Source organism: Dasypus novemcinctus, chromosome 16 (genome assembly GCF_030445035.2).
Source record: "Dasypus novemcinctus isolate mDasNov1 chromosome 16, mDasNov1.1.hap2, whole genome shotgun sequence".
In the NCBI taxonomy this organism is placed as follows: domain Eukaryota; kingdom Metazoa; phylum Chordata; class Mammalia; order Cingulata; family Dasypodidae; genus Dasypus; species Dasypus novemcinctus.
This window is the reverse complement of record NC_080688.1, coordinates 39,569,652-39,586,685: the sequence shown is the minus strand read 5'-3', so window position 1 is coordinate 39,586,685 and position 17,034 is coordinate 39,569,652. Positions and strand designations below refer to the sequence as shown.

Genomic DNA, 17,034 nt, shown 5'->3' with positions numbered 1-17,034 from the left:
AAAGATCTTCATTGTACTCTACACAATTGGACCAATTTGCATCATTACTCCTTAACACTGGGGAATGCTATAATCTAATTTAATAAATCTCAGAATTGGGTTAACTTTCAACAAAGATATTAACAAGTTATCTTATGTTTACCATACTCTGCCTCCTTCTCCCTGACCAAATCTTTGTGGTTAGTTGATTTTGATACCTGGAAAGGGGTTCAGAGAATATTTAGCCTAATCTCACTTAAATGATAATTCTTGTGGCTACCAAAAATGCCTATCTTACATTTGTACTTGTGTTTCAATTATCTAAAGAAATCCTTAAAATAATTTACAGTTGCTTTATCAACAAGGGATGGGTTTCAAATTATACAAATCTTTTTGTAATGAATGCAGCAGAATTTATGCATCCACAACATTTTGTTTCCTTTCAAGGAGTCCCCTGGGGAGGATCACACACCTGCTGTTAACACAGGGCCTCTGTGCAAACTTTCTTTTGGAGTTATGTTACTTTGATCCCTGGAGTAGTAACACTAGCAAACTTTTGGCTTTTGAGGGTGGATCTTTCTTGGAAATAGACAAAAAGTACCCGTAGGGAAGTCTGATAATAAAGGTACATGATTCAATAGATAATCTATACAGAAATCTGACATATTTCCTACAGTGACTAACAAACTATCTCTGAAATAAGTCCAAACTATTAGTACTAAATCTCTTTTGAGAAAGGGTGGCATATATATCAATATAGATATATTTCCGAAGATAATTACTTTCTATGAAACTGTTCTTTTAGCTGTAGGCATTTTTATTTTAACACAGCAGTCTCATCTTGCAAACATACTTGTAGTTGCAGAATTTAAATATCTTCACACCCCAGGAAGTTGAAGCTTTGCACAGGACAGTTCAAGAGTCTTGCGACTCATGTTGTCCTCAGACCAGCAGCAACACCTCGCTCCTGTGGGATTTGGGCAAGTCACTTAACCCTTCTGAGCCTCAGTTTCCACTGCCTGCCCTTCCTACCCTCAGGTGCAGCGTGGAGCAAACTAAATAATTTGCGAGACTATAAAGTATCATTCAAATGTCTGTCATATACCTTTAGAAAAAAGGTCATTTTATTTCTTTAATAACCCACAAAGCTTTATTTACTGTTATATTTAAAGATTTGGTTTACTCTCCCTGTGAACTTTTCCTACCACTGTAATAAAAATGACTTTATCAAGATTATATTATCATAATCTACAGTCTTGATGATTTTTTAAAAATATATGTATTACAAAGGCAGGTCTCCAATTATTCTCCTAAGTATCTACCCAAGAGAATTGAGCATGTATGACTGTACAGAAGACCCTACACTTACGCTGTACATGCATGTTCACAGCAGCTTTACCCATGATAGTTAAAAGCCAGAAACAAGCCAATGTTATTCAGTAGGAGAATGAACAAATTATGGAGTAGGTACAGCCTATAATGGAATGCTACACAGTAAATAAAATGAATGAACCACGATTTAGGCTACAACATGGGTAAATCTCAGACATTATGCTGAGCAGATGAAGAGAAGCACAAAAAGAAGTATATACTGTATGATTCCATTTATATGAAGTTCAAGACAAGCAGAACTAATCCATGGAGACAGGAATCATCAGTGATCACCTTGGGGTGAGTGTTGATTGGGCAGGGGGGACATGGGAAATTTTAGGGGTGATGGAAATGTACTATATCTTGATTGTGGTGGCAGTGTATAGGTTTGTCAAAACTCATCCAAATCTACACTTAATATCTGAATCATATCAACATTCTTTTTATTAAGAAAAAAAATTAACCCCCACTACAAGATGAATGACTTTTATAACCAACATGCCTCATACAAGGTAAGCATAACTGTATTCTCGGGCCTCCCATACCTGTCACCTAAGTGCCTAATTTTCTAATTCACGACACCATTTATCCAAGAATGAAGTATTTGTACTCTCTGAATAACATTAATGAGAAACTGAAAAAAGAAACACACACACACACAAACCCAAGCCAATATGTGTAACTTTTTTTTTTACCTTGACTCATCCTCTGTAGGTTGGGAAAGGAGCAGTTTGGCAGGGCTTTCCACAAGTACAGCACTTCGATGGAGGCCAGCACACAGAGCACTTTGGAAGGTGTTTGTTTCCGAAATCTCTCTGCCTGCAAGTAGTTAAAATGTTGGACTAGATTTTTCTAAAGCAAATTCAAATCAAAACAACACTTTGGAGACATTTAAAAGCGCACAGTTCATATTTGATGCAAACTGCCCTCTTCCACAAACTTACAAATGATGTTTTCCGTTTGTGTTTTTAAAAAATTTGCTTTCTAGTTTTTAATACACTGATAGATGTGCCTTTCATTCAGTATTCAACTCACTCTAATGTCAAGATCCACATTGGCCATAAGAATGAATGAAGTGCTGCAACATGAATAGACCCTGACAAACATGCTCAGTGAGGGAGACAAGCAAAACACATAAGGATAAATACTGTATAATATCACAAGAGATGACTGGAAATAGTAAATACTCAAAGATACAAAGTAGATAAGAGGTTACCAGGGGATGGGAAGTGAGGGGTAAGGGGAGTGTGTGTTTGCAAAAAAAAAAAATTTTTTAATGAAAAAAAGTTCCAGAGTACATTCTGAAAAGTGGGGGATGACATGAGATTAATTTTCATTTTAAAATTTAAGTTTAACTCAATGGAATTCATAAAAGCTGGGTGACAATAACTCAAAGGACCTATTTGGAAGATATAACACTAGATACTTCTTAGTTATGGCTTTATTAACTTTTAGGTTTTCTACCTTAGTCCCAATAATCTCAGTTGCATTCCATGTTATAATCTATTTATATTCAAATTAATTAAATGGTCATTCAATAAAAAACGTAAAGTTGAAATCATGGAAAATTCAGGATAAGATAAGATGTCAGGTAACCCAAGGTAATGCAGCTAAATTTTACTCTTAAAAACAACAATAAATTAGAACTGCTGTACCTACAGCCCTGGGCCGAGATGCTGGAAATTTTCTTTTTAAAAGATTTATTTATTTATTTTTCTCCCCTTCCTCCTCCCCACCGACCCCAGTTGTCTGTTCTCTGTGTCTATTTGCTGCGTCTTCTTTGTCCGCTTCTGTTGTGCTTCTGTTGTTGTCAGCGGCACAGGAATCTGTGTTTCTTTTTGATGTGTCATCTTGTTGTGTCAGCTCTCCGTGTGTGTGGCGCCATTCCTGGGCAGGCTGCACTTTCTTTCGCACTGGGCGGCTCTCCTTATGGGGCGCACTCCTTGCGCGTGGGGCTCACCTACACGGGGACGCCCCTGCAAGGCAGGGCACTCCTTGCGCGCATCAGCACTGCATGTGGGCCAGCTCCACATGGGTCAAGGAGGCCCGGGGTTTGAACTGTGAACCTCCCATGTGGTAGACGGATGCCCTAACCACTGGGCCAAGTCTGCCGCCGATGCTAGAAAATTTGATGTGCACTTTTGTTTTTTATTAGGTCAAAACATGATACCTTGAGCACAAGAGTCTGTATCTCTCACATAGACTCTGCCAATTTGTAGTCTTCTGAAACGAGTTAACTCTTTAGGTAGATATTTTCCCTCTGTAGATATACTCAGTTTCTCTGCAGGGCCCATAAGGTCTCTATTCATTAAAAAAGAAGATGCAGCAGTATCTGCTTTTCTTATTTACAGCCAAACAAACGCTTCCTATTTGGACAGAAATAGGGGAATGGAAGTAGATTCTCTCTCTGCAGTGGTGCATCTTACAAGGCAAGGAAGTCGCCACCTTTGAATATAATTTCCTAAATCCCAAGGTTGTGTTGGTTACATATGACCATCATAAAGAATGCACCAGATCAACAGGTTTCCACATACCTTCTTCACTGAGAACTGTTCAATCTGATTGTTTTTCCTTTTGAAGAGTTTCTGAACTTCTTTAAAGACAACTTGTGCCCCCTCCACATCACCAGTGGCTCCCTGACATACTGTAAGAAATCACAATTGCATTTCTTAATCATTAGGGGAAAATGCTACTAAGGGAAGCTGAGTTACGTTATTTGGAAGATGCTACCAAGGAATTGGTGGGTGCAAGTATTTTTAAAAGGCAGACACACAAAGACTGAACTGTCCCACTTAAGGGCACTCCACCAATTAACACCTGTTTCTCCTCAAGCCGGAGGTCCCAAAGTTTTGGTGGGGCACATGGGGAAGCCATGGTCCTTGTGATCCTGTTGGGGAGATAATCTTGTATGCAACAAAATCCTTGGCTGTTGTACGACCTAGTTAGAGCTTACATGCTCAGAAAGTGGATTAAAAAGGATCTAGGAAAGAACAATGTACAGGATCATGAAAGCTTCGTGGTGGACGAAAGAAAATCGTGAAGGAAAGTCTACACACATTCATGGACCACCCACCATGTACTAGTCACCAGGAAGAATGTGAGGAAGAAAAATGCTTGCTTGCACTCTGTAGTAGCTTAAAATTCAGCTGGATGGATGGCAAATACACACATGCAGTCCCAGAGTTACATTACATACAGTGATAAGACCCAAAGGGCCAGAGACCAGGGAAGGCTTGAGGAGCTGGGAGAGGCTGAGCGAAACCTCGGAGGGTAAGATTTTGACCTTTTGTACTCCAGCCTCATCCCACCCCCAACCATGACCCAAACACTTAGTCACATTCCCTTTGTTCTACCTGCTCTATCCTTTCTTCAAACATCACATGCACCTTCAACCCCATCTCCATAAGGAAACTTTATCAACTGTACTCTTTGTCATCCTCCTCTCAACTACTTTGGCACTGAATCCATTTCTATTAATTTTTGTTATATACCACCTTAGCCTGGTGTTGTTTTCACTCCCCTGGTTGAATGTATGTTGGTTGACCAGTTATTCCTTCTTTATTCGAGCACCCCTAAGAGTAGAGAGGCCCTGACCTTGCTTCCGTGGGGTTGGCCAAGCAGAGCAGAGGCCAGGACATGTCAGAGGAAGGCAACCATCAGTGAAGCCAAGAGGCAGAAGACGCAAGGCTCGCAGAATGCTGAGGACGCTGCAGTTATGGGAAAGCCAGAGGATTCCTGCTAGGGAGTAAGAGGGATTCGGCTGAATGGTCTGAGGAAGGGGGGCAGCTTCCTTCCCAGTTTACCAGGCACTTCTGGTCCAGATGGGGGGAGGGAGGTGCACCAATCCCAAATGACCTCCTCAGTTTCAACAAGGAGTTCCAAAACCAGAAGGAAGCTCCGCGATTGGTGCGTATAACCATCCCCATTGTTTTATATAGCAGGCCATGCGGAGGACCAGGGAAGTGAAGGGACTTGCCCAAGATTTCAAAGGAAACCCTGAAAAGGAATAACTTCTGCTGCCCCTGGCATGAGGTTTTCTCAGATAAGTGTGAACATTTTTACAGGTCACATAACTAAAAAAGGAGAGAGAGTGTATTGTTAACATTAAGTGTCAGTATCAGGACGAGCTTTGATGGCCTACAACTCTAAAACCCCGGACCCTGAAGGGCAAAGAACACCTGCCCCAGTCAGCAAGGCCAGAGGCAATTGCTCTCAAAGATGCAGCTTTGTGGAAGCACCACAGTCTCTGGTTGATCTTCAATGCTGAGAGACAAACAGAATTTAGGATGCTTGATTCTTCCATTAAGACTAAATGTATGCCATCCCAAAAGTGGTATTTTTTGTTTTGTTGTTTTGTTTTTTATTTCTCTCCCTTCCCCCTTGTCTGCTCTCTGTGTCCATTCGCTGTGTGTTCTTCTGCACCCGCTTGCATTATCAGGTGGCACCGGGAAATTGTGTCTCTTTGTTGTTGCATCATCTTGCTGCATTAGCTCTCCGTGTGTGGTGCCTCTCCTGGGCAGGCTGCGCTTTTTTTTCACAAGGCGGGGCTCTCCTTGTGGGGCGCACTCCTTGCGTGTGGGGCACCCTACACAGGTGCACCCCTGCGTGGCGCGGCACTCCTTGAGCATGGCAGCACTGCGTGTGGGCCACCTTACCATATGGATCAGGACACCTGGGTATCGAACCATGGACCCTCCATATGGCAGGTGGACGCACTATCAGTTGAGCACATCTGCTTCTCCCAAAAGTGATATTCTAATCTTTAAATTTGATACAATTTCAAATTCACAGAAAAGATGCAAGAATAGCACAAGGAATGAAGAGCCCCCCGTGGCAGTGTTTATGATCTTGGACTGTCAACTCTCCAGCTCTGCCTGTCAGCCTGTTACCTGGCCTTCACCACCAACTCCAAGGGCAGCTGCTGCAAGATGCCTTCTCTCATTACTTGACAGAAGTAACCCTTCCATTCCTCTGGTTCTCTTTGTGTTGTAGCTATTCATGCATCTAGAAAACACCCTTGGCAGAAGCAGAGATTACTAGAGTCCTGAGATTTCCACATATCTGGAAATAAGTGACCTTCTATTTGGTCACACTGTCCATCTCTATTCTCATGTTCTATGCTCAAAGACTGAAAAAAGAAATAGCTGCCCACAATCAACTGTGTAAGTCGAGAACACCTTTTAACAACAGTTGTGTGGTTGTGTGACCCTGTTATTCTGGGCTATGCCTTCCTGGCTCAGTCACTCCTCCCACGCTGGGCACCCCAAGATCCCTCAGTGTACAGGCATACCCTGGAAATGTTGTAGGTTTGGTTCTAGACAAATGTAATAAAGCAAATATCTTTGCATTAAAGTAAGTCACATGAACTTTTTGGTTTCCTAGTGCAAATGAAAGTTGCATTTATACTGTAGTCTATTAAGTGTGCTATAGCATTATCTCTAAAACAAATAAGGCACATACCTTAATTCAAAATTACTTTACTGCTAACCATCTGAGCCTTCAGTGAGTCATCGTCTTTTTGCTAGTGGAGGGTCTTGCCTCAGTGCTAAAAGCTGCTGACAGATCAGGGTGGTGACTGCTAGAGGAGGGGGTGCCTGTGGCAATTTCTTAAAATAAGACAACAATGAAGCCTTCGACATCAAATGGCTTTTCATCTCATGAAAGATTTCTCTGTGGCACATTTGTTAACATTTTAGCCACAGTATAACTTTCAAAATTGGAGTCAATCATCTCAAACTGTGCCACCACTTTATCAAATAAGTTTATGTAATATTCTAAACCCTGTGTTGTCATTTCAATAATATTCATAGCATCTTCACCAGGAGCAGATTCCATCTCAAGAAACAATTTCCTTTGTTCATTTGTTAAGAATCAACTCCTCATCCGTTCAAGTTTTATGAGATTGAAGAAATTCAGTCACATCTTTAGGCTCCACTTCTAATTCTAGTTCTCTTGCTCTTTCCACCACATCTGGAGTTACTTCCTCCACTAAAGTCTTGAATCCTTCAAAGTCATCCATCAGGGTTGGAATCAACTTCTTCCAAACTCCTGTTGATGCTGACATTCTGACCTCCTCCCACGAATGATGAATGTTCTTAATGACATCTAGAATGGTACGTGGTTTGTTGCTGAATGCACCCCAGAAAAATATGTTCTTAAACTTAATCCATTCCTGTGAATCCATTGTAAGTGGGACCTTTTGATGAGGTTACTTCAGTTAAAGTGTGGCTCACATCAATCAGGTCTTAATCTGGAGTCCTTTATAAGCAGAATAAAATTCAGACAGATAGAAAGCAAGCCACAGAGGGAGCAACCAGAAGCTGAACATCAACAGAGCCCAGAAGAGCAGTGAGAGACCAGGCAATGCCGCCATGTGCTGTGCCACGTGACAAGCTAAGGACCAGCAATCACTGGTGGCCAGCCCAAGAATGCCACAGTCTTTTGGAAGAAAGCATCACCTTGGTGGCACCTTGATTTGGACTTTTAGTCTCAAAACTGTGAGCTAATAAATTTCCACTTTTTAAACCAGTCCATTACATGATATTTGTTTCAACAGTCAAAAGAAACTAAAACAAATGGTGAATCATTTACAGAAAGTTTTAATTGACTTTGCCAAGATACATGAGAAGAATCACTATCTATAGTAGCTATAGCTTTATGAAATGTATTTCTTCAATAATAAGTCTTGAAAGTCTAAATGACTCCTTGATCAATGTGCTGCAGAATGGATGTTGCATTGCAGACATGAAAACCACAGTAATCTTGTTGTACATCTCTGATGGACACCAGGTGCATTGTCAACAAGCAGTCATATTTTAAAAGGAATCTTTTTTCTGAGCAGTAGGTCTCAACAGTGGGATTAAATTATTCAGTAAACCATGTTATAAACAGATGTATCATCATCATCCAGGCTTTGCTGTTCCATTGACAGAGTACAGGCAGAAGAGATTTAGTATAGCTCTTGTATTTTCAGTATGGTAAATGAGCATTTGTTTCAACTGGAAGTCACCAGCTGCATTAACCCCTAACAAAAGCCAGGTATTGACGTCTCCTCTCTAACTATGAATGTTCTAGATGGCATGTTCTTCCAATATTTCATCTACATTGATATTGATAATCTCTTGTTTAGTGTAGCTACCTTCATCAATTATCTTAGCCAGATCTTCTGTATAACTTGCTGCAGCGTATACATTAACACTTGCTGCTTCACCTTGTATTTTTATGCTATAGATATGGCTTTTTTCCCTAAACCTTATGAACTAGCCTCTGTGAGCTGCAAACTTTTCTTCTTCAGCCTCTTCACCTCTCTCAGCCTTCATAAAATTGAAGAGAGTTAGGGCCTTGCTCTCGATTAGGCTTTGGTTTAAGGGAATGTTGTGGCTAGTTCGATCTTCTATCCAGACCACTCAAAACTTTCTCCTTATCGGCAACAAGGCTGTTTCACTTTCTTACCATTCATGTGTCTCCGGAGCAGCAATTTTCATTTTCTTCAAGAACTTTTCCTTTGCTTTCATTGCTTGGCTAGCTGTTTGGCACATGATGCCTAGCTTTTGGCCTCTCTCAGTTTTTGACATGTCTTCCTCACTAAGCGTAATGATTTCCAGTTCTTTATTTAAAGTGAGAGATGTGTAACTCTTCCTTTTACTTGAACACTTAAAGGCCACTGTAGGGTTACAAACTGGCCTAGGTTCAGTATTCTTGTGTCTCAGGGAATAAGGAGGCCTGAGGAGACCAGGAGAGATGGGAGGATGGCCAGTCGGTGGAGCAGCCAGAACCCACGCTACATTTATAGACTCTTTGTCATCTTTTATGATATTGGTGTGGTTACTGGTGTCCCAAAACAATTACAAAAATAATATCAAAGATCACATTAGATAAAACAGTAATGAAAAAGTTTGAGCTATTGTGGCAATTACCAAAATTTGACACAGAGGCACGATGTAAGCACATGCTGTGGAAAAATGGCATTGGCAGACTTGCTCAATGCAGGGTTGCCACTAACCTTCAGTTTGTAAAAAATGTAATATCTGCAAAATGCAATAAAGTAAGGTATGCCTGTGCAGCTGCTACTTCCACCTAAGATGCTTGCAAATTCAAGAAAAACAATCCTTAAAGTGTTAGTGACTAAGCAGCATATTGAAAATAATATTGTTCAAACATCAGCTCCAAAGCCATCAGAAGATGGAAGTCCAACTGGGAGCAGAGTAGGAAGTAGAGATGCAAGGAGATTTTATACTGATTGCTAAGGCAAACTGATGCAGCTAAGGGAATTTCACAAAATCTAGGATAAGCATATTCGTCACTGTTAATTCTGTCTTAGATCAGTTAAGGGGATGAAGTGAAAGAAGATGCTTCATTAAATTCAAACATTTAGAAGAATAAGGAAGTATTTAAAATAATGTATTTTAAGTAAAAGAATCACTTATATGATTGCAAAAGGAGAGTTTATTGTTAGCAGATGGACTGTCCTGTGCCCCTGAAAAGGTTTATGTAAAGTCTGCTTAGTGGCTGAAAATGTACAACCATTTGGATTTCTTCAATTCCATGCCAAAAGGACATTTTGTGTCTCAGAGCAGACAACACTCCTGTCCACCAGGTGGCAGCACACCCTTACCCGCTTCCTCATCTAAAAGCAATAAGGCAACTAATACTCATTAAAAACAGAAATTCCAGATGTATGAGCTATAATGATCTATGCAAAACTGAAATACCTTCTCGTGTTCTATCAAATCACACTGTGTCTATATATGTATATATAACAGGGTTAACAGGTAAAGTAAGCTTGGAAATAACTACTCAAAAATTTTTGCAACGTTGTAACCAGAAACCCAAGTGGTTGTACATTTTCTGCCTCTACCCAAGTTTTACAAAAATGATCCAAGTGAAAAAGTAACACAAAACATGTTAAATTCTTAAAAATCCTTTATGTTACTAATCAATTGAAATACTATAGTAAATAAAGGAAAGGGGTAAGGGCAGGTTGAGGTGTTTAGGACAAAACATACAAAAATGGGAGAGAACCTTAAAATAAGCATTTCCATGACATAGCAAGGGATCAGACCGTGGGGAAAAGGTGCAGCGGCTACATGACTGAATTTCTTGGTGTTTGGTTGGACCAGTGGTGCAGAAAGCAGCTGGTAGCACCAAGCTTTACCATGCCGGGTGAAACTAGGTGCCACCCACACAATTTCTGCCATTCTCCCTTCATCATTCTGCTATGCCAACGTGAACTATGCCACCACACCGAGAGGCGCTCTGTAGCATGGCCAAGTACAATCCACTCACCTGCAGTTAAATAGGCATAATAGCACTGGGACCACCTGGACTCGTTTTTTAGCCGCTCAAAGGAATCAAATGCATCCTTGAAATTCAGCTCTATCATGCTGCACCAGCCTAGGAAAGAAACATTTTTTAGCATACTTGCATAAAATCAAGAGATTTCTAGACCATTTTTACACTACAAATCTCTGAATATTGTTCACCATCTTTCTCAGTGAATATGCTAGGTGAACTATCTAAAAACTTAATAAGTTATTTTCTTTTCCCTTAAGATAGCCTGTCAAAGTTTTGAATAAGAAGGCACATCTTATCCCACAATTGATTAGGCAGTACAGGAAAGAGTGATTTAACAATTTCTGGAAAAACACTCCAATTTGCCTCTTGCCATTATAAGATTAACCTAAGCCCAGTAGTACAAGAAGCAGGGGAAGCTCCATCGTTGAGACTATGTGCAGAGGCTACCTTGGAAAGACTTACAGCACTGACATGATGATTAATTATTACTATGAATTCTCAAACTTTTGTGAGAACAGAGGGCAAGCCAATCAGAAATTAAGTACTTTCCCAAACCTTCCTTTTGCAAGTTGGTCATAGATGGAGCTGAGAAATGACTTCTTCCTCCCTGGACCAAATACATTTAAACTGGCATTCTGATAAATAGCAGCAGCAACTAAAATGAAAGAAATTTTATTCCCATTGTTAATTACAGTACCTGCCAAGCACTGCATTAGGCACTTTATGTAATCTTCCTACTCCCTGTTACACCCTTGAAAGGTACACGAGGGTGCCTCCTTCTTACCAATGAGAACACCTAAGGCATGAAGAGGTTCTGTGATTTGCTCAAAGTCCTATGGCTAATAAGAGGGAAGGACCAACATTCCATACTACCAGAGACCTTGAAATGGCATGCAGAAGAAGGCCATCAAATCCATGCTTTTTATTCAAGTTCTTTGAGGCACTTTTCATGCCAACTCATGGCCACTAAACAGATCCAAAGAGCAGAAGACACGAAAACACATTTTCCATTGGATTGTCCTTCATCTCCTCTCCCTAAACCATAGCAGAGGTTTAAAATATTAATCCTTTCGACTGGGCAGTGCCCAATCGATTAGTCTGCACTTCTCTTTAAAAGGATCCAGGAAGAGAATCATGTCCATGGTAGGTGCATGGCAGGAATCCCAGGCTCCCAACCTAATAGGTGATAACCATTTCTTCTTCCCTGCTGCTCTGCAGATTGTCTCTTAGATCCCAATTTCTCTTTTGATTCCTGTTACTATCTTACTGGCTCATCATTTCTCCTTTCCCTACTCTGTCTTCATTCCTTTTCTAAGTGCTATACAACGTGACTTAGAGTCTTAGGTTTTATCTCTAAAAAGCATGAACCCCTTATTAAATATATATATATATATTTTGTTTCAAGCCCAAAGTTCTGCTTACTCTTCTCAGCATAAGCGAGCAACTGTTACCTAAAGGATTATGGATTACTAATATAATGGGATTGGAGTGTTTTAGTATAGTCAGCAAAAGACTGGAAATGGCAACTTTAGAGAAAGCAACTATTTCCAAGCCTGTTTATAAATGTACCTCCAGTAGGGGAGTGCAGAAGGAAACATTAAAGTGGGGATGGGGAGGTAATGGGTGTATGTTGAGTGGTGGGGGGCGGGGGAGGGAGGGAGAGAGAGAATATATTTCTGAGCCAGGCACCTGCCAGAGGCTTCCAACATGACATTTCATCGAAGCTCACAACTGCTGTGAGGGAGGCAGCTGCACTCCAGTGGCAGCTAAATAGTTCAGGGGGGTTAAGAATCTTGCCCAAGGACTCAGAGCAAGTTGGTGGAAGAGCTGGGATTGGAAACCATGTGCCTAACTATTTCCAATACCAAATCATTTTGAATCCTATTGTGCAGTCCAATAAGGTATTTACCAATGATTATTAATTCATTTAACATGGCCTTTTTTTATCCTAAAATCAAAATGCTATGAAGAAAAAATTAGTAATGACAACTCAGAATGATAAGTACCATTATATGTGCTATAATAATAATAATCAAAGGCCTTATTACTACATAAGGCAGCAAGCCTTTTGCAAAGATACAAACTGAACAGCATAATAATGAAATTTTGCACAGGAAAGAATTAATTCTCTATCATAACAAGCTACACAAACATTGCATATTTACCAATTTCATACAAACAGACATGCTGAATTTCTCTCTGATCTATTGCAAGTTCCAAAGCAGTATGGAAAGAAGTCAAGGCACTGTTGATTTGACACTAAGGGAAAAAAACAAAAATAGAGTTACTGGCTAAGATCTGCTGTTAACATTACAGTCATCATAATTCAAAAGTGCCTTTCTCTTTAACAGTTATTTTAACCAGAAAAACTGAACTCCTTCCAATGTTTCTCCTTTGCCTTAGTTGATTCTACCAGTCAGGCCTCAGATGTACCTTCTTCTCAGCACTCCCTTCATCCCTCCACAATAGAATTTGTATTATTATAATTTTTTTTTTGCTAATCCAGCTCCTTGTTACCAGGTAAGTTCTAAAAGGGTAGGAACTAAGTTTTTTCTTTCTTTGTATACCCAACCCTGGGACAGGAAGAATCTTAGCCACTACTGAGTGAATGAATGAATGAATGAATGAAGCTGTTCCCAGTCAGCCCAGTCCTCCTTGACTCTCCTATGTGATCCACTCCTTCTCTATACTGTATAATTTATAGTTTGAACCTAAATCCCATAAGACCGCTCTTTAATTGCTTCTGGTCATCAAACCTCCTCTTCAAACCATTCAGAAGTTCTCTGAGGATCCGGGTTACATTTCTAACTGTTGCATTCATCTAACACTGTCTAGACCACAGACTCTCAAGTGTCTGTTCTATTTCTTTCTGGTTAAATACAATTTAATTTTTTTCTTCCACTAAATTTCTCTCTCAAAGTCTGCCAACCTGATGTCACAAGCACTTGACAATAGCACCCAAAAGCGTGACTGGGATAAAAAGCGTTAGATTAAATCCTAGCCAGGGCACTGACAGGCGATAAATATTAGGCAGCAACAGTAAACATAAATCCTAACTGCCCCAAAGACGTGACTCAGCCTGGGCCCAGGATGCCAGTAGAGGAACCCGCCTTCCTGGCTGCCAGCTGCTGCGGAGCCACTGCCCCTGCCGGCGCACGCCTGGGCTGCCTCTCTCCTCCCACTTGGCTTGGCGCTGGCTGCCTCCCTCCACAGCCCTTGGGCGCCCCCTTTCCCTGTTCCTCTCCGCCTTTCTCCAGGGCCAGCCCAGCCGGGGAGCTGCAGGCTGCAGGCTCCTCTGCGGCCCAGCCCCATGCCCACGCAGCGCTGCAGGGGGCCACACGCCCCGTGAGTCAGCAAGGGGATCTTCAGGACAGGCTGACTCGGGAACACAGTCAACTTGGTGACTCATCGGCCACAGCCGGTGCTGGAAAGTGCTCCCGGTCCAAAGCAGCCCTTCGCTCCCTGCCATCAGGAGGGTTCAGAAGGTTAGGCCAGAGCTTCCAATACTTCCTCACCGGGCAAGCACACCGATCAGGCGGCCACGGAGCACACCCGTCACCAGATCACGGACTCCTCGTCCCCAGCAGCTGAAAATCTGGTTGGGGGAACCTCGCAGGAATCCCAAACAGGCCCACAACTCTGAACTCACAGCCAAACAGCAAAGGGCACGAGGGAAAAGAACCAGCTTTTATGAAGAATGTGTGCATGAGTGTTGTGGGTTGAACTGTGTCCCCCAGAAAGGTAAGTTTGAGTCCAACCCCGGGTCCCATGAATGTGACTTACTTGGAAATAGGGTCTTTGGAGATGGACTGATTAAGATGAGACTGAAATGGACTGGGCTGGGCCCTAAGCATTATGACTGATGTCCTTATAAGAAGAGGACAGCCTGGAAACAGGGACAGAGCCACCCGGGAGAGGACGAGGCATCACGTGATGACGGAGGCAGAGACTGAAGTGCCCCTGGCAAGCCAAGGAACCCCAAGGACTGCCAGCTAACACCAGAAGCTGGGAAGAGGCAACGAGGGAGCCTGCCCTGCCGAAACATCTAGGTTCAGGCTCAGAACCTCCAGAACTGTGAGAGATACATTTCTGCAATTTAAGGCACCCAGCTTGGGGTCCTTTGTCACAGCAGCCTCAAGAAACTAACTTTTCCCTTTCTGGACCAACGGTCCTTTTCCTGTATCATACATGAACTCGACTTGGCCTGTTCACTCAGAAACCATGGCTTCTGCTGCGTTACCAACACAGCTCTCATACACAGGGTATCTGTGGATGGGCCATCAACACTGAGCTGTCCCCAGCGGCAAGTCCACTGTGGGACAGTGCAGTGCCACACTGCTTTTCAGAAGACAGAAACGTGCTCAGTAAACATTTCTTGGGCAACCACTGCATGCCAGGGCTGGTGCTAGGCTCTGGAGAATCAAAGGCAGGTTGAAACAAAGCTGTGCTTCCAAGGAAAGAATGAAGAAAGAAAAGAAATATTTGAATCAACATCATTTCTCTTAGCCCTCTCTGAGATAGACATGTACTAGTTCCATTTTTAGATCAAGAAACGGAAGTTCAAAGAGTTCAGAGTTCTGTTGTTTTAAGCTACTATGTTTATGGTAATTTGTTATTCAATCTTAGGAAACTAATACATTATATTTCTTTAAAAGTTAAACTGAGGAAAGTAGCATGTTCTTCCTGTTATAAACACTGTAACAGGATTTGGAGGAACAGAGACCATGGAATTTAAGACGTAATCCCAAGAACAACTACAAAATTAATACATAATATAATGAACAAACATTAAAATACTAGACATACATTTTCCCTTATTTTTCAGCCAAATAGTTTAAAATAAAAATGATCTGTGGGAGTTTTTATGATTATAAACTAAATTTAAAAAAAAAGCACAGAAAGAATGATTCTCAGTTTAACTCTATTCACAATTTAATTTTAAAGAAATATCCTAGCTTGAAGAGAATTTAGAAAATGAGCTAATATGAAAAAGCCATTAAGCCAAGATATTATAGGGTGGGTTTTTGTCTCTTGAGATTATATATTGACTTGTATCACAAAATCATTTGAAACCTCAGTTCCATCTCTTATAAAATGAGAAAAAGTACTGGCCAGCTTTATTTCCAAAGGAAGCCACAAAGAACAAAGAGTGTCTTCTCCAAGTTAAACAGAGGTCTTTGAAAGTAAACATTATCTGTAGCCACTGCACTGATAGTACAAAGATATATCTTTCTTCATTAATTCAAGATCTCTTTTCTGTCTTCTGGAAAAATGATAGTTCTGATGGGTCTTACAAATTTTGTGACAGGTTTATTCCTAGGTGTTTTATAATATTTGTTGCACTTGTAAAAGGGATTTTGTTCCTCCACTATATTCTCTAAGTGAGTGTTGTTATACAGGAAGACTTAACGATTTTTTGCAAGTTGATTTTGTATATGTCACATGATTACACTCTTATTAGTGCTCATAATTTTTTTTTCTCCTGGACTTTCCAGGGAGACATTCAAATCAATTATAAACTCTGCAATGCCACTTCTCCCTTTACAATATACTTATTTGTTAATTGGCTAGAATCACCAATTAAAATACCAAGTGGTACATTACAGTGAGTATAAATAACACTGCTGCCTCAAAAATGTGAATGTGGCTGAAAGGGGTAGTCAGTGGATGTAAATGTCAATTGGAAAGAAGGTAGAGAATAAGCTAGGGAATGTTAACAATGATTTTGGTTGAGGATGAAGAATTTGATTAACAGTATAAATATAAGAATGTTCTTTTATGAAGTGTTAAGAATATGGTGATATATGGGAAAATTACTACTAATTTAATGTATGAATGATAACCAGTAATATTGTAATATTTTGCAGAAATGGTAAAGATATCAATTCTAAAGGACAATAAGAGGGGGTGTAAGTGGGTATGGGATTTTTCCTTTTCACATAAAGAGAAAGTTCTAAAATTGAGGTGTTGACAGCATAACTCTGATGAAAATGAGCGCCACTGAGTGTACACTTTGAATGGACTGTACAAAGCATGGGGCTGTACAACACAGGGAATCCAGTGGTAAATGAAGGACTGTGGTTAACAGAACAAATATGAGAACATTTCCTTAGGAACTATAACAAATATATAATACTAATATAGGGTGTTAATCAGGGGTGGGGTGGGGGAAAATATACCAAATATAAGTTCATAGTTTATAACAAATATTTCACAACAAAGCAAGGTGTTAATGGTGGGGTGATGCGTGGGAGCCCTATATGTTGATACACATGCTTGTTTTGTAAGGTCGCAATTTTTACTATAAACATTGCTTATGTATGTGCATGCATGTATGATATACGTCAATAAAATATTAAAATGAAGAAAAAATATTGGGTGGTACCAATC

At 40.7% G+C, this 17,034-nt stretch overlaps 1 protein-coding gene across 1 annotated transcript in view; it reads right to left on the bottom strand.

Moving 5' to 3' along the window:
- The window catches only part of TTC39C (tetratricopeptide repeat domain 39C), a 92,958-nt gene that overhangs the window by 7,262 nt on the left and 68,662 nt on the right, over nucleotides 1-17,034 (bottom strand). The window contains exons 7-10 of the mRNA XM_058277563.2: nucleotides 12,810-12,903; nucleotides 10,636-10,743; nucleotides 3,885-3,994; nucleotides 2,046-2,169 (exon numbers count right to left, since the gene is read on the bottom strand). Coding sequence (XP_058133546.1) covers nucleotides 2,046-2,169; nucleotides 3,885-3,994; nucleotides 10,636-10,743; nucleotides 12,810-12,903 — 436 coding nt within the window. The remainder of the gene's footprint in view (nucleotides 1-2,045; nucleotides 2,170-3,884; nucleotides 3,995-10,635; nucleotides 10,744-12,809; nucleotides 12,904-17,034) is intronic.